The sequence below is a fragment of the Anolis sagrei genome, chromosome 1, assembly GCF_037176765.1.
Source record: "Anolis sagrei isolate rAnoSag1 chromosome 1, rAnoSag1.mat, whole genome shotgun sequence".
NCBI classification, from domain to species: Eukaryota; Metazoa; Chordata; class Lepidosauria; order Squamata; family Dactyloidae; genus Anolis; species Anolis sagrei.
Window position 1 is genome coordinate 68,532,765 of NC_090021.1, and position 25,461 is coordinate 68,558,225.

A 25,461-nucleotide genomic window follows, 5' to 3' on the forward strand; every position below is an offset into this window, starting at 1 on the left:
CTGCCATTTTTCACAGAAGTATAAACATTTCAAAATTTCTGCCCTGGTAGGCAAGGTTATATTTGTACATTTGCATTATTAATTTTTTTGTGTGCAAAAATCTCTTTTTATGCAAAATAATTTTCTCAAAATGATCATACAAGTCTCTTTATGGTCATTCTTCTTTGGGTTAGACACCCCGCAGCCAAAAGTGTTCAACTGCCACACAAATATAGCGCTGCTACATTGCTACTGATAATAATGCCTGTGTTCCTGTGAGTTGTTGAGCTGTATGGCCATGTTCCAGAAGCATTCTCTCTTGACTTTTCACCCACATCTATGGCAGGCATTTTCGGAAGTTTTGTGAGATCTGTTGGAAACTAGGCAAGTAAGGTTTATATATCTGTGGAATGTCCAGGGTGGGAGAAAGAACTCTTGTCTGCTTGTGACAAGTCTGAATGTTGCTATTGGCCAACTTGATTAGCACTGAATGGCCCTTTAGCTTCAAAGCCTGGCTGGTTGCTGCCTGGGGGAATCCTTTGTTGGGAGGTGTTAGCGGGCCCTTATTGATTCTTGTCTGAAATTCCTCTCTTTTTAGTGTTGCTCTTTATTTACAGTCCTGATTTTAGAGGTTTTTTTAAAATATTGGTAGCCAGATTTTGTTCATTTTCATGTTTTCCTCCTTTTTGTTGAAATTATCTGCATGCTTATGGATTTAAATGAGAACACAGAAATGCTAGACCACTCTAACAACTACCGTGTCAGAATACATAAAGAAGCCATTGTGTAACATGTCAGACTACACAGAGAACCCACCCTAGACATTCCACAGATAAATTAACCACATTTGCCTAGTTTCCAACAGACATCGCAACCTCTGAGGATGTCTGCCATAGATGTGGGCAAAACATCAGAAGAGAATGCTTCTGGAAAATGGCCATGCAGCCCAGAAAACTCACAGCAACCCAGTGATTCTGGCCATGAAAGCCTTCGACAATACAATAATATTTGTAATCCAGAGAAATACATGGACAGATAACTCCCTGGAAAAGGCTAGTTCCCCATTTGTTGTTGTTCATTCATTCAGTCGTCTCCGACTCTTCATGACCTCATGGACCAGCCCACGCCAGAGCTCCCTGTCGGCCGTCACCACCCCCAGCTCCTTCAAGGTCAGTCCAGTCACTTCAAGGATGCCATCCATCCATCTTGCCCTTGGTCAGCCCCTCTTCCTAATTCCCCATATCTGCAAATTATTTTAGGAGGGATAATCCTGATTAATTTTCTGCTATACCACTTTTACAGTGGCTTTGAAAATGTCCCATTTTCTCTCTCCCCCTCTTCCCCCCTTTATCCTTAGCTTACTTGCACTGGTGCTGATTTCAAACTGACTTCAATTAACCCAATAAAAGAGAGGAGATATGAGAATTGAGTCTTCCCTTCCCAGTTGACTTCAGCCAAAAAAACCCTGCTGCAATCCGCCCTAACTTGTGTGTGCTTCCTCATTAACAACTTTTCCCATTTTGAAAATGGTCTGTAGTTGTTTGGCCACATGAGTCCCAGATATCACCTGTTAAATGTTGCATGGTATAGTTTTTCTTGCTGCTCTCTAGGAAAGTCCTACAGTGCCACATTACATAGAGATTTGCATGTTTTAAAAGCAAAAGAAATCACTGTCTTCACAGTTAATAGCATTAGTAAACAATAGTAGTTCCACTCAGAATTTACAGGTAAAAATTAAACACAGACTACTCACCTAGTACAGTTTTGTAAGCAGGAAACTCCTGGCTCTAATTTTCCTCGCTGAAATTCGACTTCTTTCGAATTCATTTTCCGCTGCCAAATCCTTTTTATTCAAGGCTCTTAAATAGGTTATTTAAGGCTCTTCAAGGTGCCTTAAATAACTAATTCCATTCTTGTCACTCAATGGAAGATTTAGTAGTCATTTTTGTAAATAAAGCTGGAAAGTATTTTATCCCATTGCTAAATACAGGTAGCAATTTCATGTTGTGATATTCCATGGTGAAGGTGTTAAAATTAGACAAGTTAGAATGATAGAAGTGGTGAACAGATTATGTGCATTCCATGCCATGACAGCCTATACAAGATTGTTTTAAGCATTGGCCAGCACAAAAGGTAACAATGGAACACTTTGTGAGGACATAAAAGCAACCCCTCCCCCCCACACAGGAAACTATGTGGGATTAATCTGGGTGTTACTCATGAGAAGCACTCAGACTGCTTTTGGAGGAGGGCTTAGGCTTCATTTGATGGTCTCTGCACTGGTGGTGGATGGAAAACCAAATAAGGGAGCTCTCGGTATCAATGTATACAGAGTTCAGGAGTGACTTAGAAGAGAGAAAACTTTGCTCCTTCTGTCTTCCTCTCAAGAAGGAAGTTCTTTCTGCCCCAAAAACATAGGGTAGGGGGGGTCGGCGCAACACACAAGTAACAAAAAGGAAAGGGGGCAGATGGGAGAACGAGATGTATATCGGACTTGGGAGCAAACTACCCAGGAATCTGTCTCTTCTGTTAGTGGCAAAAGGTGATATGTTATTGGCATATTTTTGAGCCATAATTATAGATTTTGATATGACTCATGGAAAAATAGAGAACTTAAAGGAAGCAGTGACCCTGCTCTGCTTTCTCCACTGCATCTGAGAATCACCACCTTTTCCCTGACAAGGCATTCCAGAAAACCAGAAGCAGCACAACATTAGAGGGGAAAAGGGGGTTGGTGCTTCCTATAGGTTCTTGATTTATCAATGGATCACATCAAAATCTATAGTTTTGGCCCCCAATGTACTCTCAATTGATATTTGAGGTCAACGTATACATGAATCTATACAGTATTGTTCCTTAAATTGTTAAATCTGTTCTTGGTGTGTCCTCCAGCTTTGCTAGTTCAAACAGTCCAACAATTCGCCACAACAGAATCCAAATACAGCTGTGTGAAAGAACATGGGTATGACTCTATTTGTTGTTTACATCATGGTCAGAGCAAATTAGAGACATCTGTTTTCTGATTCTTATCTTCGTTGTTACTAACTGAAACATTGAAAAAAATATAAATGCCTTTTCCTCACAATATAACATTTCTGATAAACAAATAGAAAGCAGTGACTGTTTAACTAGTTTAAATATGGTACCTTCAGTATTGCATTGAGGAAGATCATTATGGCCTAATACAAGATCCCCCACGTCATTATACTCTGGATAGGTTCCTGGGGGACAGGTAGGCAATGGTTTCTCTGTTGGTGGCTCAGTAGTTGTTGGTTCAGGAGTGGTAGTAGTAGGGACAGTAGTAGTGGTAGTTGTAGTAGTCGTTATTGGTGGAGTTGTTGTTCTCTTCACCATTTCAAGGCCTATCAATGGCTTCCCACCAAGACTTATGATTGGTTTGTCTTGTGCATTGGCTACAGGCTTGCTAAATCTCCCATGTCCAAACAAAGGCAAACCTTCAGGACTTACTATTGGAGCTCCTTTAGAATCTGAAACAAAGCAGAAAAAGGAGGAATCTTACTACAAGTATGATACAACTAGGTTCTTGTGGGTTTTTTTGGGCTATAGAGCCATGTTCTAGAGGCATTTCTCCTGACGTTTTGCCTGCATCTATGGCAAGCATCCTCAGAGGTAGTGAGGCCTGTTGGAATTAGGACAATGGGTTTATATATCTGTGGAATGGCTGGGGTGGGGCAAGGAGCTCTTCCCTGCTGCAGTTAGGTGTGAATGTTTCAGCTGATCACCTTCATTAGCATTTGAAGGCCTGCCTGAGCCTGGGAAAATCTCTTGCTGGGAGGTGTTAATCTGTGCCTGGTTGTTTCCTCTCTGTTGTTTTGCTGTTGTAATTTTAGAGTTTTTTAATACTGGTAGCCAGATTTTGTTCATTTTCATGGTCTCTTCCTTTCTGTTGAAATTGTCCACATGCTTGTGGATTTCAATGGCTTCTCTGTGTAGTCTGACATGGTGGTTGTTGGTGTGGTCCAGAATTTCTGTGTTCTCAAATAATATGCTGTGTCCAGGCTGGTTCATCAGGTGCTCTGCTATGGCTGACTTCTCTGGTTGAAGTAGTCTGCAGTGCCTTTCATGTTCCTTGATGCGTGTCTGGGCACTGCGTTTGGTGGTCCCTATGTAGACTTGTCCACAGCTGCATGGTATACGGTAGACTCCTGCAGAGGTGAGAGGATCCCTCTTGTCCTTTGCTGAACATAGCATTTGTTGGATTTTCTTGGTGGATTTGTAGATTGTATGTTGTGTTTCCTCATCAGCTTCCCTATGTGGTCAGTGGTTCCCTTGATGTATGGCAGGAACACTTTTCTACCATATACCATGCAGCTGTGGACAAGTCTACATAGGGACCACCAAACGCAGCGCCCAGACACGCATCAAGGAACATGAAAGGCACTGCAGACTACTTCAACCAGAGAAGTCAGCCATAGCAGAAAAATGAGCCTTCTTTTTTTTTACATTCCCAACATGTCGTGCTTGTATTGTTATATATTTTCTACATGTTTTTCTGTAGACCGTTAGCTATTCTGACCACTTATGAGGAAAGGCAAAGTATAATAAATAATTACATATATTTCATTTGGGATTTTAAAAACTGACCCAATGGGTCATGGTAGTTAAAATTAGAGATGGCTGACAATTTTGTTCAATTTGTTTTGTTGTTGTTTTTGATAATAATTTCCCAAATTGACATTTTTTTCAAATATGGAATGGAAAAAAACTTGACATTTAAAAAAAATCCTGAAAGGAAGATAAAACTGAATGGACAGATTCATCCATCCAGGCATAACATTTTATGTTCTTAGTTCTTAATTATCTTGATTTGAATCCTTGTGTAATTAAATTTGGCTGTGATGCAAAATGAGGTCTGACACTTCCTAAGACGCTCCTCATCTTTAATATCTATGTGACAGGCAAGCACAAATTCATCCACCTTAATGTTATTGAATTTTTCTGATGGAAGAGGTTAAGAATTTCATCTGATATGTACCTGTCAACAACAAACAATCATATTCCTCTTTCCCTGAAGAACCTTCAGCTCATGCTTTTCTATAAACATACTTAGTCATTATTCATTAACATTATACATTATTGATTTACAACATCTTTATACAGTCTCTGAAATGAGGAATCCTTAGATTGATATACCCAACAATACAAAAAAGAAACATAAACATACCAACAATAGTACGGCCATCTCCTCCTAATTTTACTCTGAGAGGCTTTCCTTGTGAATCTTGGAGGTACCTTCCTTCTATATTCAACACCAGTCCTCGATCAAGATCTACGACCTAAAAGCAACGTGTAGATTGAGAGGCTCTCCAACATGAAATAATATGAAATGAAATATTACAAGTATTTTAATTTTAAAATAAGGTCACCCTACCCACTTTATTCCTTGTGGACCATTTATTATCTTCTGTCCATTTCGCTTTCCATTATTACCAGGAGTTATCTTATTATTTAGATCTTGCTTTGTTGTTAGATTCGGCCGGCCACCATTGCCTGCAATACACAATACAAAACAAGTGCCATTCATCATCCATTCAATGAAATTACAGTTCAGATTTTTAAAAATCCAAATTCTTTTCAACATGATACAGTTGAAGTTAATCTCACAAAAAGAATTTTGACTACAATTAGCTAAATTAAATTATACTATATAGTTTGTGGAAATTACATTCACAAAGAAAATGCTTAATTATTCACTGTCCCAGGACCTTTATATTATTGCTACTACTTTGGTATATACTTCTTTTACATCTTCCATTCATGCATAGTTAATTTCACTGCTGGGGTGTGTGTGTATGCACTCAGCTTTTCATGTATTTATTTAAATTGTATAATAAGCTTTTTTAAGAATAATGCATAAACATTATTCTTAACATTTAAAACTATTTTAAACTGTGTTATATTCTATGATATCCTAAAATCTTTAGAGATGGACAAGATGTAATTTTTAAATAATAATCATGGCTACATAGTATTAGGTTCAGTAAAACAATCTTCCACAGTGATTCGTATAAGAAATATTAAAAATTAATTGGGTATTTTTTATTCCAAAAGTGTGAGTCAAGCACTGAAAGAGTTAGTAGGCCGAAGCCTGTTAAGAGTCAGTGGGCCAAAGCTAGCGTTGTCCTGAAGAGAATGAGTAGGCTGAAGCCTGTGAGAGTCAGTGGGCCAAAGCTAGTGTCGTCCTGAAGAGAGTGAGTAGGACAAAGCCTGTTAGAGTCAGTGGACCAAAGCTAGTGTCGTCTTGAAGAGAGTGAGTAGGTTGAAGCCTGTTAAGAGTCAGTGGGCCAAAGCTAGTGCCATCCTGAAGAGAGTGTGTAGGCTGAAGCCTGTTAGAACTAGTGTCATCCTGAGAAGAGTGAAAATTCCTTAGTGTGAGGGTAGCCTCAAGTGAGAAAGGTCCAATGTGAAGGCTGCTGTATGTAAAGCTACTGAGTATCTGTTTATTATGGGAAGCTTGTTGTTGGAAATAGTGCAACCATATTATTTTACTATAAAAAAAGCCTCCTATGGAAGAGATAACATTGGTCTGTGCATTTTTGTTCTTTTTATCAGTTTGGGCTACAGGTGCTGGGTCGCGCTGCTGCTAATAAATTACTTCCCTGTACATTTATGAGGAGGGTCTTTTGTTAATAAGCCCACTCGCCCAACAATTCATACATACTAAATTAACACACTGGAGTAGTGCTTCTGAACTGGGGAGATCTCTAGATGTTGTTGGATTTCAACTCCCACAATATCTAACAAACATAGCCAGTTTTTAGGGATTCTGGAAGATGATGTTTAATAATATCTGCATCTTCCCTGGATGGTTACCAGATTTTTGAAATGGCAGTAAAAGACAGCAGAAATTCACAACACATGAAGTTGAAAATCATGATGTGGCTATTAAGAAGACGGTAGCCTACCCAAATACCAAAAAAAGTATTTTTAATCAAGCTATGCATTCCTTGGTAAAATGAACACATTGTTTATAACACAAGCTACATTGTAAGCTTACTACACAACATAAAGAAGTTATGAATATTTGAAATTGGTTCTTTTTAAGCATGCATCAACAACCCTGAACTCATTTGAATGACATCAAACATGCTTGAGAACTATGATTAAAATTTAAAATAAATGGAATCATCTAATCAATTCCCCACTCGAAAACAGGGGATTTCTGGGGACTATTCAATCCATGTAAGGATAAGCTTTTAGACCTTCACATCAGAGAGATCATCTTTAAAATGAGAGGCACTTGGCTAACATATTCCTGGGTGTAAGCCATTGGATTAAAGAAATTCTGAGGTAAAAGACAGTCTGTTCCTGTTAGGCTGATTCCACACAGGGCAAAAGTCCGGTCTGACCCGGGTTTTAAAAACTCGGGTCAGGTTGGACTTCTGTCCCCACACTAACAGAAAACACTGCACTTTCGGGGGGGGGGGGGTGTCTGGAAGAACCGGCAGGGCACCAGGACAGCAACACCCCCTCCCCCACCCAGAAAAGCCTTAAAAACTAAAAATTACTTACCTGGCCACCATTACCCTGAGGCCAGTCCTCTCCTGGTGCATAGAAATGATATGTCAGGAGAAGAGAAGGAAGAAAACCGCTCCTGCTCCCCACTTCTCCTGGTATGCCATTTCTACGCACCAGGAAAAGGCTGGTATCAGGTTAATGGCGGCCAGGTAAGTAATGTTTAGTTTTTAAGGCTTTTCTGGGGGGTTTGAGGAAGGGTGTTATAGCCCTCTGGGTTTTCCGGGCTCATGGAGCCCAGAAAACACAAGAGGGCTGTACAGACAGATCCTTCGGAAGTCCCAGGACAGCAGCATTACTGGATTAGACCCGGGTCTTTCAGGAAGACCCGGGTCTAATCCACTACCTAATTAATTCAGCACAAATCAGAAATCCTGCTTTATTCTGAATTAATACATTTTTTACCTGAGGCATAAATTGGATGCCCGGGTGGATGCACTGTGTGGATGCACCCTTTGATCCAGAGAGGAAATGACCCAAGAAATTAAAGGGGAATCTGAGTCTTCAGGAACATCTACATTAGCTAAATACCTTGGGGTGAATGAAAATTGGCCCTATGCAACTCAAAGAGAAGAAGGGGAAAAGGAGAGGGATCAGACCCCTCTTTTTCCCCTCCCTTCTCAGAATAATGTGGTACTATCGGCAAAGGCAACAAGGGATAGCTAGGAGCTTTCTGCTGCTCCATGGCCACCAATATAGCAATGAATGGCCACCAAGGTAATGTGGACTGTCCAACAAGGTCAAGCTAGGTTTGGCCCAAATGGACAGTGCAGACTCTGCTCCCACCATTCCTGCAATTAAGGAACAGGGCTGTGTAAACATCCTGGTAGGATATGGAGCTGGTCTGAATTGGAATACTTTAAACCAGACTGAGGTTTCCTGCCTGTGTCTATGCACCCTTAGTGAAATCATAGTCATATGTTTCTGAAACAAAAATATTTCTCTATTGGTGATCTAGCAGAATATTTGGGAATGTCTTGTAACAAAATATTATTTTTGCAAATCAGTCAGGATGGGATGCAACATACAGATAACAACTTTAATTGGGTTTTAAAATATCTATCTATATAAACGGCTCATTACCTTGTCTGTGAGGAAATCTAAGTTGCTGTCGTTGAGAAGGGTTAGATAATCTTGAGTTCTGTATTGGTTGATTGGAGGATGCTGAGGGGGAAGCTGAAGAATGTGTTGGAGAAGCAGAATGACTGGGATGAGTATGAGAAAATACAGAAGTAGATCTGGAGGAGTGTGGCAAAGCATGTGTTTTTTTGGAAGCCTGAGAAGCCCTGGAAGTTAAGAAAGGAGTTCTACCCAAAGGTGCCACATTCGATGTTTTGGAAATAGGATTTTCCTCATCCTCTTTTACTTCCTCTTCCCCATATTCCTCCTTATTAGTAATTTTTGCTTTGTGAGTTGAAACAGGACTTGGTGATTTACTTTTACCACTGGCAAAATTGTTCAAGTTTTTACTGCCTCTTGAAACTGAGGAAGATCCCCACCTTGTTGCTGAAGATGATGATGTGGGGTTTTCCTCTATTTCCAACTGATCAGAGTCATCTTCATTATTGTTACTTGAAAATGACTGTTGTGTTTTAGAGGAAGATGTTTCTGGAGAAAGTTCAACTTTTGTAGAGGTTGGCTCAATGAGTCCATATTTTTTGTCTGTCTGGGATTCTGTCCTAGTAGAGACTTTAGACCTGGATGGATAATTGGGCATGGAAGGATGGATTTCTTTTCGAGAAGCTGAGGAGACTTTTGATAAGGAGGATCTTTCTCTGTTGTATGTATGGTCCCTGATTGTGTCTTTTGAGGAGGAAGGTGAAGGCTGTATATATTTTGACTGATGGGAAGATGTGTGCAATTTATATACATCAGATATGTCTTCACTAGAAGAAATAATCTTTGACCCAGAAGGTTTTCCAGGGGACAAGCTTAACCTTTTGGAGGAAGGTGAAGACTCACGCTGAGATGAGGACCTTTCACCAGATTTACTCATGTGAGAATCAGAATGCTTTGAAAGAGCACTGGTACTTCCCTGAGACAAAATTGTAGATGTTCGCCTAGATGGAAAAACTTCTTTGGCAGCAGCTGAATGAGGATTTCCCTGTTCCTCCTTATGTATTGTTTCTTTGTAATACTTTTCTTCAGAATTTTCATCATCTTCTATTTTTTCTTGACTTTGGAGAGATGTTAATGTGGGATGGTTTCTGGAATTTAAGGAATATTGAGATTGTGATTGATCAGTTAATGTTTTTGAGGAATGGCTGTTTTCTGGTTGGAGCGTTTTACGGGACAATGCATGAGAACCTCCCGTTAATGTTGCTTTAGATAAAGGTGAGGACAGTTTTGCTTGTGGAGATTTATCTTTGCTCTCTGGGTCATTAGGTTGGTATTTGGAAGCAGGAGTATGAAGTGGGGATGATCTCTCCACAGAGGTCCTCGAAATTGATTCAGTAAATCGGGATGCTCCTCTGGACCTTGAACTCTGACCATTTGTTAACTTGTGAGACACAGTAGAACGATGCTTGCTCAGTGAAGCAGATTGGCTACCTGAGTTTTTATGTGAAGAATCTCTATCTGTGGCTTCCTTTCCTTCACTATAACTTTCTTCCTGTGTAGGTGTAGGACTAGAATTGTCAACATTCACAATCCTGTGATGGTTCCCAGATTCAACCAGAGGAACCCTTTTTCTGGTGTAGTCCACTGAAGGTTTAGAAAATGATGGTGAATGACCATGGGACAAGGTTGATGGAAGAGGTTTTTCATCTTCAGCTTCCAGTTCTTTATCAATATTGGAATTAGCCCTTCCAGATGTTAAATGAGAATTGGACTGAGGGTGAACCTTTGAAGACTGTGTTGTGGAGACATCTTTTGAGGATTGTGTCCTGGTATTACTTGCTTGGTTTGCAAATCGATTCATAGTATGAGCAGATCTATATTTGGACAGATCAAAGCGTTCAGGTACTGCCTGGCTTGAAGAAGTCCTAGAATTGGGTCTAGAAAATGATGAACTTCGATGGTTTTCTTCATCTTCATCTCTTTCACTACTGTCACGACCATTATCATTAGAATCATATCTTCCATTGGGCTTACGTTTAGCAGAAGAGGAACCATATGAATGTGGTAAAGTATGGGTAACGGCAGCAGAAACTGCTGAGGTTGCTATTCTTGGATCTCTCTGACGACTAGAATGGGACAAAGGCTTTGTATTCACAGATGCAGAAGAACCACCCTGAGGAGAAACAGGCCTTGAGCCTGGCTTTTGCTCTCTTTTTTCTGACTCTTTGTTTTTATAAATCTCAAGTGTATCAGTAGTATCAGAGGGAACCAGTTGATAGGAAGGATGCTTGGAATTTGTGGGCCTACTATGAACTACCTTCCGAGATGCAGAAGGCTGCTGATTTGAACGTAAATGACTATTTCCTAGAGTTTTAGGAATCACAACTGCCTTTTCCTCTGCACTGTCAACCTGATCATGACTTTCATTATTAACAGACAGACTATCTAAGGTGGCTTCAGATGAAGAAGGAACATTCGATCTGTCCTCTCTGAGATTCTTTGTTTCATTTTCTGTATATTTAGGAATGGAAGATGATGATGATGATGATGATGATGATGATGATGATGATGATTGAGGGGAGGATGACTTTTGATGATCAATAATTGGCTTCCCTGTCCTTAGTGGTGTACGTGACCTAAGAGGAATTTTCCCTGAGGAACTAATAGCATGTGATGGTTTCAAGGGGGAATGGGATTTAACACCACTCTTCATATCCTGAATTCTTGGATGCACTGTTGATGTTTCTTGGACAGAATCATGGTCAGCAGTGTCTTTTGAGGAGTGTCTCTCGGTGTTCACTGCTGCTCCCTTTCCAGAAGATGGCTGGGATTTTGTAAGAGCTCGATTACCAGCTAGGATTTTGTTTTTTAGATCAGATATGGAACCTTTTGAGTCTCTGCCACCAGGAAAACTGGATGGATGAGCAGAAGTATCCTTAAAGGAAGAGCCTGGTGAGAGAGTTTCAGATGAGGAAGAAGACGTTCTTGGTTCTGAATCTTCTTCAGTATTTGTTTGCTGATCAACTGTTGCTCCATCTGTACAATTAAAATCAGAGAAACAGAGAGACATTGGCAAAGAAATCTATAAAAGCAAGAAGAGAAGAAAGAAGAGGAAACCATCTAATGAAATGTACATATAGCCAGTTAAATCCATTGATGAAATTATGTCCAAAAGAAAAACCACATTCATTGATCTAGCCTGACTATATCACCTTTCTGCATAGATTAATGGAATCAAAAACTGAAATGAATATTCACAACTATCCTAAACCTGAGCATGTTAAAGGTAAGCAAAAAGTTGAAGGCTTCAGAAATGATTGTGATTTTGCCAAGAATCAAGCATGGCATGTTATAAACATTTGCTTATTACAAACTATTGTGAAATAAAGACATTAGTTTCTTGGTGAAAGTTTCGACAATGAGATATCAAAACACACAGCAGAAGATTTTGAAAAGTTTTGAGATAAACTATTATTGCACTGTTTGCTAAAACAGCCAATTTGCCACCAAATCTTTCTATATTTTAGCCAAATTGTACAAAGTTGAAATAGTTCTTCTGTTATTGAAGAGCAAGTAGCAATTTATTTTGTGACTGTCTTAAGCGGAAGCAAATAAAACCTTGGATATCAAGTGAAAAATCCCAAACATCTTTACACATATGTTATATACGATACCTTAAAACATCAACTTGGGAAAGTTACAACTTCCAGAAACCCCTGACCATTTAGACTTTTCAGAATTGTATTTTCTTTTTTTAAAAAACTGTGAACTTGGTCTAAAGAACTGGGAAACTTTTTTTCCCTATAAAGACTGTCATTTCTCTTGCAGATATCTCCTTTCCCAGACCCATGTCTCAGTAGTTGCCAAGGTCTAAGTCACCAGTATGAGAGCCAATGAGGCCTAAATAAAAATGATTCATGCATTTTTTTTCTGTCTACACACCCTTATCTGTTTATTATTATCTTCATTTGCATACAGCCCTTCTCCTGTTAAAGGGATTCAGGGCAGGCAACAACATGTTAAAAATAATACAGGGCAAAAGCAATACACAGATCAGAATATATATATAAAACAACTTCTCAAAACATGAAAATACTAAAAAAAATCAAAACTACATAAAAACTATTAAGAAAATATTCAGACAAGTCCCATACAACAGTTACAGCTCAACCCCCATCGATTTGTAAAGGTCTGACAGAACAGAAATGTCACTGGAAGGAAAGAAAGATGAGGTCATTATGGTCACCCTAGGGAGGGAGTTCTAAAGTCTGGGAGCAGTCACCAAAAAGGCCCTCTGTCTTGTCTGGGAAGGTGGTGGAACAAAGAGAAGAACTCCTCTAGGTGGTCTTAGAGCCCTAATGGGCTCATAAAGGAGATATGTTCCTTCAAATAATCTTTCTACCCTTTTCTCACCATTTTTCTCAGAGATTTAAATTAACTACATAAAGAAAAGTTGTGAAATAAAGCTGAGGACTGCAAATAGCCTAGGTCAAGGTTGTTCACCCTGTCTTAGATTATTATTCTTGCATGCAAGATGCTCACACCTAAATTGGAGAAGCCTCAAAACGGAAAGGCGCTGCTCCCAATTAATCAATCAATATTAATAAAATACAGAAAACACAAGGAAAGAGGCTGAGCAGTGCAGACTCTATGCATACCTGTTGGCAAAACAACACTGAAGGCTTTTGACTGAGGGCCTTGGCCCCTCCTGTTTGCTGCGCGGATTTTGAAAATATAGCGCTCTCCGGGCTGCAGGTCATCCACAAGGGCAGACGTGGTGTCTCCTGGGTAGGAAATGGACTTTGCTCCGAAGGGCTTGAGAGCGGGGGCGTATGAGAGAATGTATTCTGAAATGATTTGGCAGACGGTTGGAAGGAGGAAACTGAAAACAATCCTGTTTCCAACGGACAGACTGTATGGGTAGGATGAATTAGAACGTGCATTACTAAAATTAATACATTGGCAATGCACGTCAAGTCAACAGCTGGGGTATAAAAGACATTGTTTATCTATGTAGCAAATTGAGTTCAGTACAAACATTTAATCAAATTTTAAAACACAAATATCCAATATTTAAATAAATACCCCAGACTTTCTCACCCATTATTTTACAACTCATACAATGCATCTCCCTTATCCAAAATGCTTGGGACCAGAAGTTTTTCAGAATTTGGATTCTTTTTCAGATTTCAGAATGCCTGTATCTGAATATACTGAGAGAATGATGGACTGGGGGAGGAAGACTAGTCACACATCCAGTGCCATTGAGTTATTCCTGAAGTAGCCCTGATGGGGAAAGATAAGCGGGAAAGTGGAAAGAACTCTGCTTACACAAGGCCCACACAAGAAGCAGACATTCCAAATGCTTCCCCAAGTATCAGCATGCTTTCTTCCCTTTTAGCACAGTAGTAGGGAAAATCCCCAAATCCATGAGTATTTTTCATTTTCTCTAGGCTGGATATAGCTACCAACCAATGGAGTTACTCTGTTCTCATCCTTGTGGCCCATTTTCAGAGTGCCCTCCATGCCCCCATACCATCCATTGAAGGGCTCTGAATGTATGGCTAGCTCCCCTTTCCCCCAAGCAAAAAATGTGCTCCTAGCAGGGGGGGGGGGGGAGAGTATTTCAGATTTCTGGATAAGGGAAATAACTTGTACTATTGCGATTTTGGATATCAACAAATTGGCAAAAACAATGCACAGGGGTCTTTCAAAAATGTAGATTTCACTTACCATTTTACAAGTCAGATATTGTCATCTAATACTACAACTTAAAAATATTTTTGCCATTCCACGTTGTAAATAGCCTAATAGATGTTATAAGAATTTTGGCTTGCCACCGCAGACTACTAAAAATAATAGGATTATGAGGCTGAAATATCTAAAGCTTGGCAAAGTTACTTTTTGTGTTACAACCCCCAGAATCTCTCAGTCAGAATGGTTACTGATCATGCCAGCTTGAAGATTCTGGAAGCTGCATTTAAAAAGGGCAACTTTTCCAAGGTTTGAAAACACTTCATCCTTTGGATTCCAGCTATTAACCCACATCAGAAGTACAAATGTATTTTGTAGCACTATTTTGTTCAGAAGATCTATCTAGCCTGAAATGTAGTTTTCCAAGTTCACCACCTACCTTTCACCTTTCCTTCACTTTCTGAAAGAGCATCCCAAGTAGCAGCAACTGAAGGAGTTTCACCTTTTATTGGCCAAACATTCAGATTTTCTGGTGCACTAGTGGGAGCTGTTGAAATATACAGGAGACCAGAGAAAACAGTGATTGTCAATACTTAATGAGTTTGGACTAAAATCTACAGTTTTTCTTTCTTTCTTTTGGATCTGGGAAAATTTCTTCTTCTTTTTATTATAACTTCTATAGCAGAGGTTTTCAAATGGAAAGAGGGGGTATAGTTTGAAAAAAAGAACAAATTCCTATGCACACTGCACACACCTGTATCTTATTTGTAGTGAAAGCACAATACAATATTTATAGTAAAGAACAATTTTAGGCAACATAAACTTACCAGCATTTTAATGGGTAGTGTGGACCTACTTTTAGCTGATGAGATAGTCAAGTTGATTAGGATTGTTGTTGTGTGCCTTCAAATCCTTTCAGACTCAGGGTAACCCTGTCTAAATTTTAGGATGGGGGTGGGTAAATGGCCTTGGAAGGCAGCATCTGGCCTGCAGGCTTTAGTTTGGTGACCCCGTTCTATAGTATCACTGTGTCTATGAAGTTCTGAGAGATGTGCTCCCTCCTTAAAACTTTCATAGATTTTGTTGCCCAGCTTTTTGTTCTAGTGGGATTCTGTGCTCCTGTGAGGCAAAAGGCAGGGCTAATGAATCATATAGATCAGCATTTCTCAACCTGTGGGTCAGGATACCTGGGGGGGGGGGGGGTCACCAAAGATCATCAGAAAACATATATTAGGAATCCCTTTGGTAGAAAAGGCTGAAGATCTTTTCACCTGTCCTTCTCTTCCTTTTTGAAAACAGACGACGGATCCTCCCATTAAAAGCCCTCCTCTGTTGTGATTGGCTGCCCTCTCAGCCAGCCTCTCAGCCAAGGGGAGGGCTGTTTCTGAGACTGCAAGTGGGGAGAGGTCAACAGGTATGCTCAGCGCACGGCAGCATGGTGCACATGTGTGGGTGAGGGAGAGCATGAAAGGCTGGAGGGAGGCTCATGCCAGCGAGTCCCTTCAAGACATGGGGGTTCTGTGTGGGAAGTTTGGCCCAATTCTATCATTGGCGGGGTTCAGAATGCTCTTTGATTGGGTCACCACAACATGAGGAACTGTATTAAGGGGTCACAGCATTAGGAAGGTTGAGAAACACTGATATAGATTAGAAAAGTGTAATACAGTACTTACCAGATTCTGGGGTCCTTTGGTAAACTGAAGCACTCCACTTGCCTTCTGTTTCTCCCTGTGAAATTTGCACTGCAAATTCATACATGGTATCTGGAATTAGTTTATCCACCAACACCCGTCTGTTATGTATTTGCTTGTAATCCCACCTTGCTGATTCTCCTTTCTCTCTGTAACGAACAGCGTACTGCCTAGAAATAGTATAGAGAGAGCTGTGATTAAACACAATCACAACAAATAATGCACAAAACAACAGTCTTCATCTACATAAGCCCATCCATGTGCTAGACAAATTATTGAGGGTTGAGGGGAAAATAGAAGCTATAGCCTTATTCAGGTGCTTCAATGATAGCATACAACAATTGCTCACCCCTGAGACAATTACACCCACATAACAGCTAACATAATGCCAACCTACCTGGGGGTTGCAGCTCTCCTCTGTTTCTCATAGATAGGATCTGTCCATGTAACCAGCACTGACTGAGATGACATAACACGCACAGTGATGTCCTTTACCTCCTCCAATTCATCTTCTGCCAAGAAAAGCAAGCCGATAATGAGACTTGGGACATCATACAACATATTAAGATAGTCGAAAGTCGTAACAGGTGCAGAAAGGAGGTGCTAAATGACCAAAAGTCTAACTAACTTCCCTGTGAAGATTTGGGGCTCTTTAGTTTAATTTAGTGGGGAGCAAATAAGGGACATGATAAAAAACATATTGTGGTATGGAAATAGAAGACAGGGAAAAGCTTTGCCCCTGTACACATGATTCTAAAACAAAGTTTGTCCACTGCAGCCAAACACAGGGAGATCCAGAACAGTAAAAAGTGTTTAGAGTATTTATATCCTGCTCTTTTGCCACAATAGTCTCTCAGCGGGCTTACAGTTTTGACAGTTCGTTGCTCTACTAACTAACCTCTGGTAGCACCATCCTCACAATCTAAAAGACAAACAAGGAAAGTGAAGAGTAGTGGGGAAAGGGGATTAGGTCCAGCCAATACTGCAGGTTTTTCTCTCCATCCAATGCCTTTCATCTGTCATTTGACAAGACACGTGAAGCTATGCTTGCCTCTTTTTCTCTGCCCATCCCAGCTCAAGACAATGGCGTCTTGGATGAAGGGAGGGTTTTCATCTGTTTTCTAGGCCTAGGTATGATAGAGCTGTGCCTACCTCTTCTTCTGCTTCACACAGCATGCAGCTAAACCAGTGGTTCCCAAACTTTTTTTTGACTAGGGACTACTTGACCAAGGAGCACTTTGACCAGGAGCCACTCTCCAACATTAGTACCAAAAGAGTTACAAATCGGTTTTTGATCAACTTTAGATTCAGTTTGGTTATCTGGGGTGCTGATTCAGAAAACTGCATTGGATAGACCATCAGCTCTAGTTTCAGATACAAAACATATGCCATCCAGTAGTTGCCCTCTGCTCACCCACAGAAAACCATATTCAATAAACCTCGGCATTATAAGAGGGGTTTGCAAGACCATTCGCTCTTGCTGTAATGGTGTAGTAATGGTGAAGCCACGGACCACATTTTAATTCTTGTGAATCACTGGTGGTCCATGGACCACAGGTTGGGAACTACTGAGCTAAACCATGAAATTGGTTCCAGGAGATATACCCTACATATTCATGTTTAGATCTAGAAATTGTAGTCTAAAAATTAATCTCCCAAAACCTGGGTCAACTTATTCACAGGTTAATGTGAGTACTGCTCATATCGGAAAGGGACTGTTCCCTTCACTGAGTAAGCATGGAGTAAGGCAAAACCTTAGTCCATCCTGGAAGAAACTAAAAGAAGGACCAATTCCCTCCATTCTTCTGGCCATTGTGCTGCTTCTAGGCTTTTGGATGTCTGGGTGAGGAAGTAGTGGTGACCAGAGACAGCCAGCCTCTTGTGGCAGCATTGGTGCTTCCCGTCTCTGCAGAATGACTTTCGATTTTTCCATGAGTCATATCAAAATACTTAATTTTGGCCCAAAACCTGCTCATGAAATTAACTTATATATGGATGTATATGATAAGAATGAGTGCATCAACTTATTATGTGGGACATATAAATTGAGGGAGGATAGTGCTACCAGTGGTTAGTAGTGATGATAGATACATATTCTCCATTACAAGAGGAAGTAGAATTCTGGGTATCAGAAACATGAACAGGAATGATAGTAGTACACTTCTGTTCTGTTTGAGCAATTCCAACAGGCAAATGCTTAGCTACCATGTGAATATGATGCCGTAGTAGGCAGGACTTTGCTCTATTCTACAGCACTTGTTCTCTTCCTATTCTTGTTAGTATCTATTTTAAGAAGAACCTTGGTCCTTTTTTCTTAGAAATCGTTGGTTTCTTCAGTCCATATACCTCCTTCCCTCAAGTCCCTAGCATGTTTTCCTGTGGGCTGGAGCTGTGAGCCAAAGCCAAGATAAAATACTCAACAAGCATTGACACAATGCTTTATAAAGCAGCCGGCTAGAAGCAGAATATCTGCTTCCTATCTTACGCCACCTGTTACTAATTCCTCTCTAAGCAACCAGGATTTTATACTTATTCCAGTGACAAATTAAATCAGAGAGTTTAAGGCTATACCATATGATAATTTCATTACTAGCTATACTAGAGCTAAGGTGAATTTTACTTTTTATGATTAGACTGATGAATATTTCCTTCCTTCAGGGCAAAATTCCCTATGTATTGTTGAAGGCTTTCATGGCTGGAATCACTGGGTTGTTGTAGGTTTTTTCGGGCTATATGGCCATGTTCTAGAGGCATTTTCATCTATGGCAAGCATTCCTCTAGAACAATGGTTCTCAACCAGGGGTCCCCAGATGTTTTTGGCCTTCAACTCCCAGAAATCCTAACAGCTGGTAAACTGTCTGGCATTTCTGGGAGTTGTAGGCCAAAACACCTGGGGACCCACAGGTTGAGAACCACTGCTCTAGAACAAGGCCATATAGCCCAAAAAAACCTACAATAACCCAAAATTCCCTATCTTGCAAGTTCTGACATGCGACTGATGAATTTGCAGCACCCTCACTCTGAGGTTAGAGGTTGAGAAACAGACTCTAGTTTTCACTTCCTACCACTTGTTTCTCCCACTGCATTGCAGGATGGAGACTCTGACCTCATTTGTCATTCCTGGCCCTATCTTCAAGGCCAACAAGCAACAGCTGAATTCCCTGCATTGTTTATATGGAAATTAATCTGTGTTCCATTTTCAGTCTCCGTTTAGATATCAAGAAGTATCAATCAGTGTACCACCAGCCATAGTAAATACCCATCAACTTCTAAGAGATGTTTTCTATTTTTTGGCTTGTGTTACATTTCATTTTTTGAGATCAGAAGTGAGCAACTGCAACATAATATATCACAAGCATGCTGTAATGGTTACAGGATCACAGTAAGACTAAAGTGTTAGTTGACAGATCTGTCCATAACCCAATTAAAACTAGCAGTTTGACTAATGTTGCCAAATTGAATCTCAACTGAAATAATCTTGAAGTCATGTGAAACTAGGATCATGAATGCTCAATAGAGAGGCAGCATTGCAAAAATAGTAGGATTCTTCTTCGAACAAAGTTACCGCAGTTTATCTACCAATATGTCTTCATGCTCTTCCTATGTAATATTTCCAACCCAATATTGTTTGGTCCATGTGCTCTCATAGTATATGCCAATTCTCACTAGACTTATTACAAACTGTCCTATGGTAAGTATAGTTAAATCCCAGATATAAATTTGATTTCACTCATATTTGTCAATCAGTTCTAATGAATGAAATACCTCACTGAGCCAAATGACCAGGGAAAAAGAACAGAGTAAATTATTTGTCCCAAAGCAATTCAAATTTACAGTATTATATGTGACACAAAATGGATGGGCAGATCTACCATCAATAAAAAAAAAGCTTACCTAGTTTTTTAATGTCATGGCTTCTTTCTTTTGGTAGTGGTTTATAGCTCATCTTTCTGCTGCTTTCCCCATATCGGGAGAGGTAACCTGGATATCTGCCAGGGATCCTTGACCCTGAATATTGAGGTAGCCTCCAACGAAGAGGTGATCTGTCAGGCGATGAAGGTGACGATCTGACGCGAAATCGTAAAGGTCTGCTTGGCACGTCCTTCTCTTAAAAAAATGTAAAAGCACAAAGGGAGACAAATGAAGATTGACCCTCAGGCAGCTGAGCTACAAAGAGTACCCAGAGAAGGGGATTTCTGAAGCTCTAAGTGTCGTTCATTTTACAGGCAAAGGTTTGACAGACAGTGGAGAAAAGTCAAGGCTAGATGAATCAAATAGAATTCTCTCTGTGTGTATGTGTCTTCAAATTGTCGGTGGGCTTATGCCCCCCCCCTCCGTAAATCATAGGGTTTTCTTATGCAAATAATAATCAGAGAAGATGTTGCCAGTTCCTTCCTCTGAAATATAGTGTACAGGACCTGGTATTCAATAGTAGTTACTAGGCCTGGGCAGTTTCGTTCGTTAATTTTGTAATTCATTAAATATTCGTTAATTTTAGCAATTACAAAACGATTACAAAACTTATTTTTAAACCCGGAAGTGTTTTTAAATATCGAAACGGCATGCGCCAAAAAATTTTGTATTTCCGTCCATTTCGGAAATACGTAAGATGGCTTGGCTAGATGCTTGCTGGGAGCTCTCCTCTCTCTCCTCTCCTTAGCCAGTCAGAGGCAGAGCCTGAAAGAGGAGGAGGAGGAGGAGGAGAGGGCGGGGAAGGCGCCGGCTGAGCAAGCGAGCGAGAGGGCGAGCGACCCTCAGCGGGAAGGCGGCCCGTCCCTCCTTCCTCACCTTTGCGGTGGGTGTGCTTCGTTCTCCCAATTCCTTAGCGGAGGGCTGTGCTTCGTTCTCCCAATTCCTTAGCGGAGAGCTGGGCTAGATGGCCTTTGGGGAGCCCTTCTCCCAATTTCGCATTGCTTCGGAGGAGCCGGGCCCGACTCGGCGGCAGCGCTTGAGGGCCCGCCAGAGTGAGTGCCTGCCTTCCCTCCTTAATAATAATTTCTCCTCCCTATTCTACTAAATTAATAATTAAATTAAAAAAATATTGAAAAAATATTGAAAAAAAGGGTGCCATCTTTACAAAATGTTTTGTAAATATTAACGAAATTTCGTAAATACCGAACCTTTTTAAGGGAAAATTTTGTAATTATTTTAAATATTGAAACAAAAAAAAAACCCCAAATACAAATCGATTTTAGAAACAAATTTTTGCGTTGTTACCCAGGCCTAGTAGTTACCCATACAAGTAACCTGATATTTTCCATCTTAGCTTCCAAGATCAAATGGCATGTGGGGAAACATAAATCAAGAATTAATTCCTCACCAGCCCATTTCTTTGCACAAATGTGAGCTGTCCTTCAGAGTAGGAAGTGGACTGGTTTTGTGTTGTGGCACATTAGGCTTGGTTATTATGTGTGGTCAAAAAGAGACTTCCCTGAAGGCACAGCCAGCCCCTTCCAGGCTTGAAGTAGGGGGTGCACCCCCTTTGTTGGGCACCTGATGGCATCACCCAGGCTGAGACTATCGAGACAATGGCAATGCAACAGTCACCTCCGCTCTAGTATCACTCCACAGCTGGAAAATGAACCAGGGTGGACAATAAAAGCAATCAACCATTTGGGAGGGAAGGCAGAAAGAATCTACAACTTTTCTCTCTCCTCAGGAACTTTTCTCACTTTTCAGTATCACAGAGGACAAGAAGCATGCGTGTTCCAGGAGCAACACAGGAGCCCTGACCACTCCATTTGCACCATTATCTTCGTTTCCTCATTTTTACTAGGCAGCAATGCCATTCCTTGTCTCTCTTACTTATGGCTACATTACAGTGGATTCAGACAGGGGCTGAGGACATTTTGTCCAAATTTCTCCCAAGCTTGACATCCCTCTTTGATATCTTGATATCTCCTGCTGTGCTGTCTTTCAAGCCTAGATTTTCCTGTGACATATCAGAGGAGTCTTTGGTCTATTCCTGCTGTAGTAAGCCTGCAACTCCAGTCATAACACCTTCTCTTTAGGGGTTTCACGTAATTTTGTAAGGCCCTACTGAAATAAAACCAGCCTCTGTCTAACAACAGGAAAGGGCCATTAGGGCATTTCACCCTGGAGTACTATGAAATCTTCTGAAACAATGCCGCAGTGGGGAGGATTGTTCCAACTACAGGTTGAGTATCCCTCATCTGAAGTGCCGGGTACCAGAAGTGTTTGGGATTTTGAATTTAATTATTTGTTGGGTTTATTGGATACCTGCATTTGCGTGTCCACACACACACACACACACTACCATGAAGATGAGACTCAAGTCTGGACACAAAATTCATTTATGTTTCCTAAATAATGTATGCACACAGCCTGAAGATAATTTTGTACATAATATTTTAAATAATTGTGTACACTGAATCATCAGAAAACAAAGGTGTCACCATCTCAGCCACCACCCATGTGAACCATTTTGAATTTTGGAGTATTTCAATTTTTGGAATTCTAGACAAGAAACACTCTGTATATTTTTTATGGATATCAGCTGCAAAGAAATACAGGGATGCCTACATTCTGCACTAGCCCCTTGTTCTCGGTACAAGTGCAGAAGCCAAGTTATTCAGTAGTGAGGGAAATACACTTTTTTGCATGCCCAGAGATCACATCCTTTCTTGCTGTTTCAGTCCCTGAAATTTACTGTACATTGCTGGCAGGTCTCTGATTCAAATACAACTTCTCTGAAAGTTTCTGGGGCTTTTCTTCAACGTTTACCATACTCTAAAATTAACAAGCAATTGTGTAGAATGCTAATGATTGTGTTCTTGTGAAGATTATCTACCTGAAATCAAAAGTAATCTGAGCTCCATTTGTTGTACCTTCCAGTTGTATAATTTAAGAACTTGCCTCCAGTCAAGTTAACTCAATGTAAAAGGTTTTTTAAAGCCTACTTTTTTCTTCCTTTCATAATATTCTATTTTTATCCAACACAAGTCCAATCAAAATATAATTTACTATGGAGATTATTTGAAACTAAATACATATTTGCTTTAGGCTCTATCAAGTGGGTGATTGTAAAACTTCCAGTGCAAAACCACACTTTGATGACTATACACAGGCTCTATAAAAATTCTTCCATCCATCTCACCTTCATCCCTCCTCCTAGCTTCAGGCATAAAGTTATTTTCTTGCAAACAAGAATTGTCTGAAGCAGAATTGATTGAACAACTTGCTCTACATGCAATTTCCCCTTTGAAAACTCACTGAAAATATTTACCTTTCATAACATAAATGCTCCAAAACCAACTAATGGCACTACTTAATTTACTGTTATATTTACACACTTGGAAACCACAGACCAGAAAAACAATCACTGTTTAAATTACCATATAATCATAAATCCATTTACAAGTAAACATCACTGGTCATTACTTCTAGGATTTTGCAGTGCCAAATCTTCTCCACGGTGTTGAATGACTGCAAATATAGGTATATATTCTATTTTATAATTCAAATAGAAATGGAGGACAAGTGCTATACTCAATTTCTACGTAAAATAATGTATGCCTGTAGTTGCATGTTATTGCAACTGCCACCAAGTCCACTTTGACTTATGACACATTCACACTTACCTCCAATAGACAAGAGTTCTTTCTCCCACCCTGGACTTTCCACAGATATATAAACCCAATTTTCCTAGTTTCCAACAGACCTCACAACCTCTGAGGATGCTTGCCGTAGATGCAGGTAAAACACTAGGAGATAATGCTTCTAGAACATGGCCATACAGTCCGAAAAACCTACAACAACTCAGCTCACAAAGCTTTATACTACAATAAACCAGTTAGTATGAAGACCTCACAACCTCTGAGGATGCTTGCCGTAGATGCAGGTGAAACGCCAGAAGATAATGCTTCTAGAACATGGCCATACAGCCCGGAAAACCTACAACAACCCAGCTCACAAAGCTTTATACTACAATAAACCAGTTAGTAAGAAGACCTCACAACCTCTGAGGATGCTTGCCATAGATGCAGGTGAAACGCCAGGAGAGAATGCTTCTAGAACATGGCCATACAGTCCAAAAAACCTACAACAACCCAGCTCACAAAGCTTTATACTACAATAAACTATTTAGTATGAAGACCTCACAACCTCTGAGGATGCTTGCAATAGATGCAGGTGAAACAGGAGAAAATGCTTCTAGAACATGGCCATATAGCCCGAAAAACCTACAACAATCCAGTATGAAAACTGTTACTGGATCCCTTTATGCTTGCTTAAAAAAACTCCCTCTTCTTTTTTTTAAAAATGCAGGCTATTACTATTTGTTGTTATAACAGCACTTTGGAAAAGTTACTTTTTGGACTACAATCCCTAGCATTCCCAGCCAGCAAGGCCTTTATTTTCAAAAGTGTTAGCAGAGCAAAAAAAGTGTTCAATTTAAATTAGACATTGGATCCCAAATTGACTGCAGATCTCTAAAAATGAAACAAGAAGTGCTAGCAAATGAGCTCAATTTAGAAATGATCAATCCAGGCTTGAGAAAATATCACAATCCATTAAATATGAATGGCAGACGCACCCTAACATCTGAGTGCAATTCATTGCCAAGAACTAGTATTAGGGAATTTTCAACAATTTCTGGGCTTGGATGCTGAGCTTGGAAAAGGGCATGAAGTTGGTGAATCCAGAATTGTATAATTTAAGAAAGTAAAAACTGAAATCTTGTTTTACAGAAGGAGTTATAAATCTAGGCTATGTACTAAGCCAATACCAAACAGTTGAAAACAGATGCAAAACTAGTTATCTGTGCACTGGAAAAGTTTCCTTTTGCTCACAAAATACAAACCAGACAATAGGAAATATGATAGCCATCTTCAAATACAGAAAATAATAATTTTATGTTTTGCTGTTCCAGAGCAGAAGAAGGTAGAACAGACAAGGATCTCCTAACAGATCTCTGGTTGGCTTGCAGTCACTTAACAAGTAGTTCTGACTCCCATTTGTTTAAACAACTATTTTTTCATGCAAGTGAGTTTTTCAAGAAAATAAGCAAAAGGTAATGTGATCTCATACAGTGGGGATAAACCTGGGGGGGGGGGGCAAGGATGAAATCAGCAAATATCTGTACCCCTAATCCAACTGTCATAGGTGAACAACACAAGACATTGCTGCATACCAACTGACTGCTCACACTGCATAAAAAATTCAATTAAACCAGCTAGAGTTAATATGCATTGTCAATATATTTCTGGCAACAGAGGCAGTAAACCATCAGAGAACATATTATCACATATCCTATCCCTTGGTAAACTCAGCTCAGAAGAGTTGACTTTTATTGTTTGCCTTGGGCTTCATAACTCAATACTTTCTGCTGTAATATTTTACACGGAGTAAGTAGAATTTTGCTGTCTTTGGAACCTGATTTATTACAGTTTGCTGCTATGGCCAATCACAGATGCTTCAAAGTGCCATTAGTTCTTTGGCATTTCCTTTTTGCTATTCCAAACATGTGGAGCATCTGGAGCAT

The 25,461-nt window shown here is 40.0% G+C and overlaps 1 protein-coding gene across 2 annotated transcripts in view; it reads right to left on the reverse strand.

Annotated features, from left to right (window-relative positions):
* Positions 1-25,461, reverse strand: part of FNDC1 (fibronectin type III domain containing 1) — a 97,445-nt gene that overhangs the window by 37,797 nt on the left and 34,187 nt on the right. The window contains exons 2-10 of one of the 2 annotated variants that reach the window (XM_060753662.2): positions 19,854-20,061; positions 16,357-16,471; positions 15,942-16,129; positions 14,708-14,815; positions 13,233-13,421; positions 8,599-11,610; positions 5,372-5,490; positions 5,165-5,276; positions 3,126-3,467 (exon numbers count right to left, since the gene is read on the reverse strand). In XM_060753662.2, the coding sequence (XP_060609645.2) occupies positions 3,126-3,467; positions 5,165-5,276; positions 5,372-5,490; positions 8,599-11,610; positions 13,233-13,421; positions 14,708-14,815; positions 15,942-16,129; positions 16,357-16,471; positions 19,854-19,905 (4,237 nt within the window). In that variant the 5' untranslated portion in view covers positions 19,906-20,061. Of the gene's footprint in view, positions 1-3,125; positions 3,468-5,164; positions 5,277-5,371; positions 5,491-8,598; positions 11,611-13,232; positions 13,422-14,707; positions 14,816-15,941; positions 16,130-16,356; positions 16,472-19,853; positions 20,067-25,461 lie in introns of both variants that reach the window. The other variant, XM_060753660.2, reaches the window with a different exon arrangement.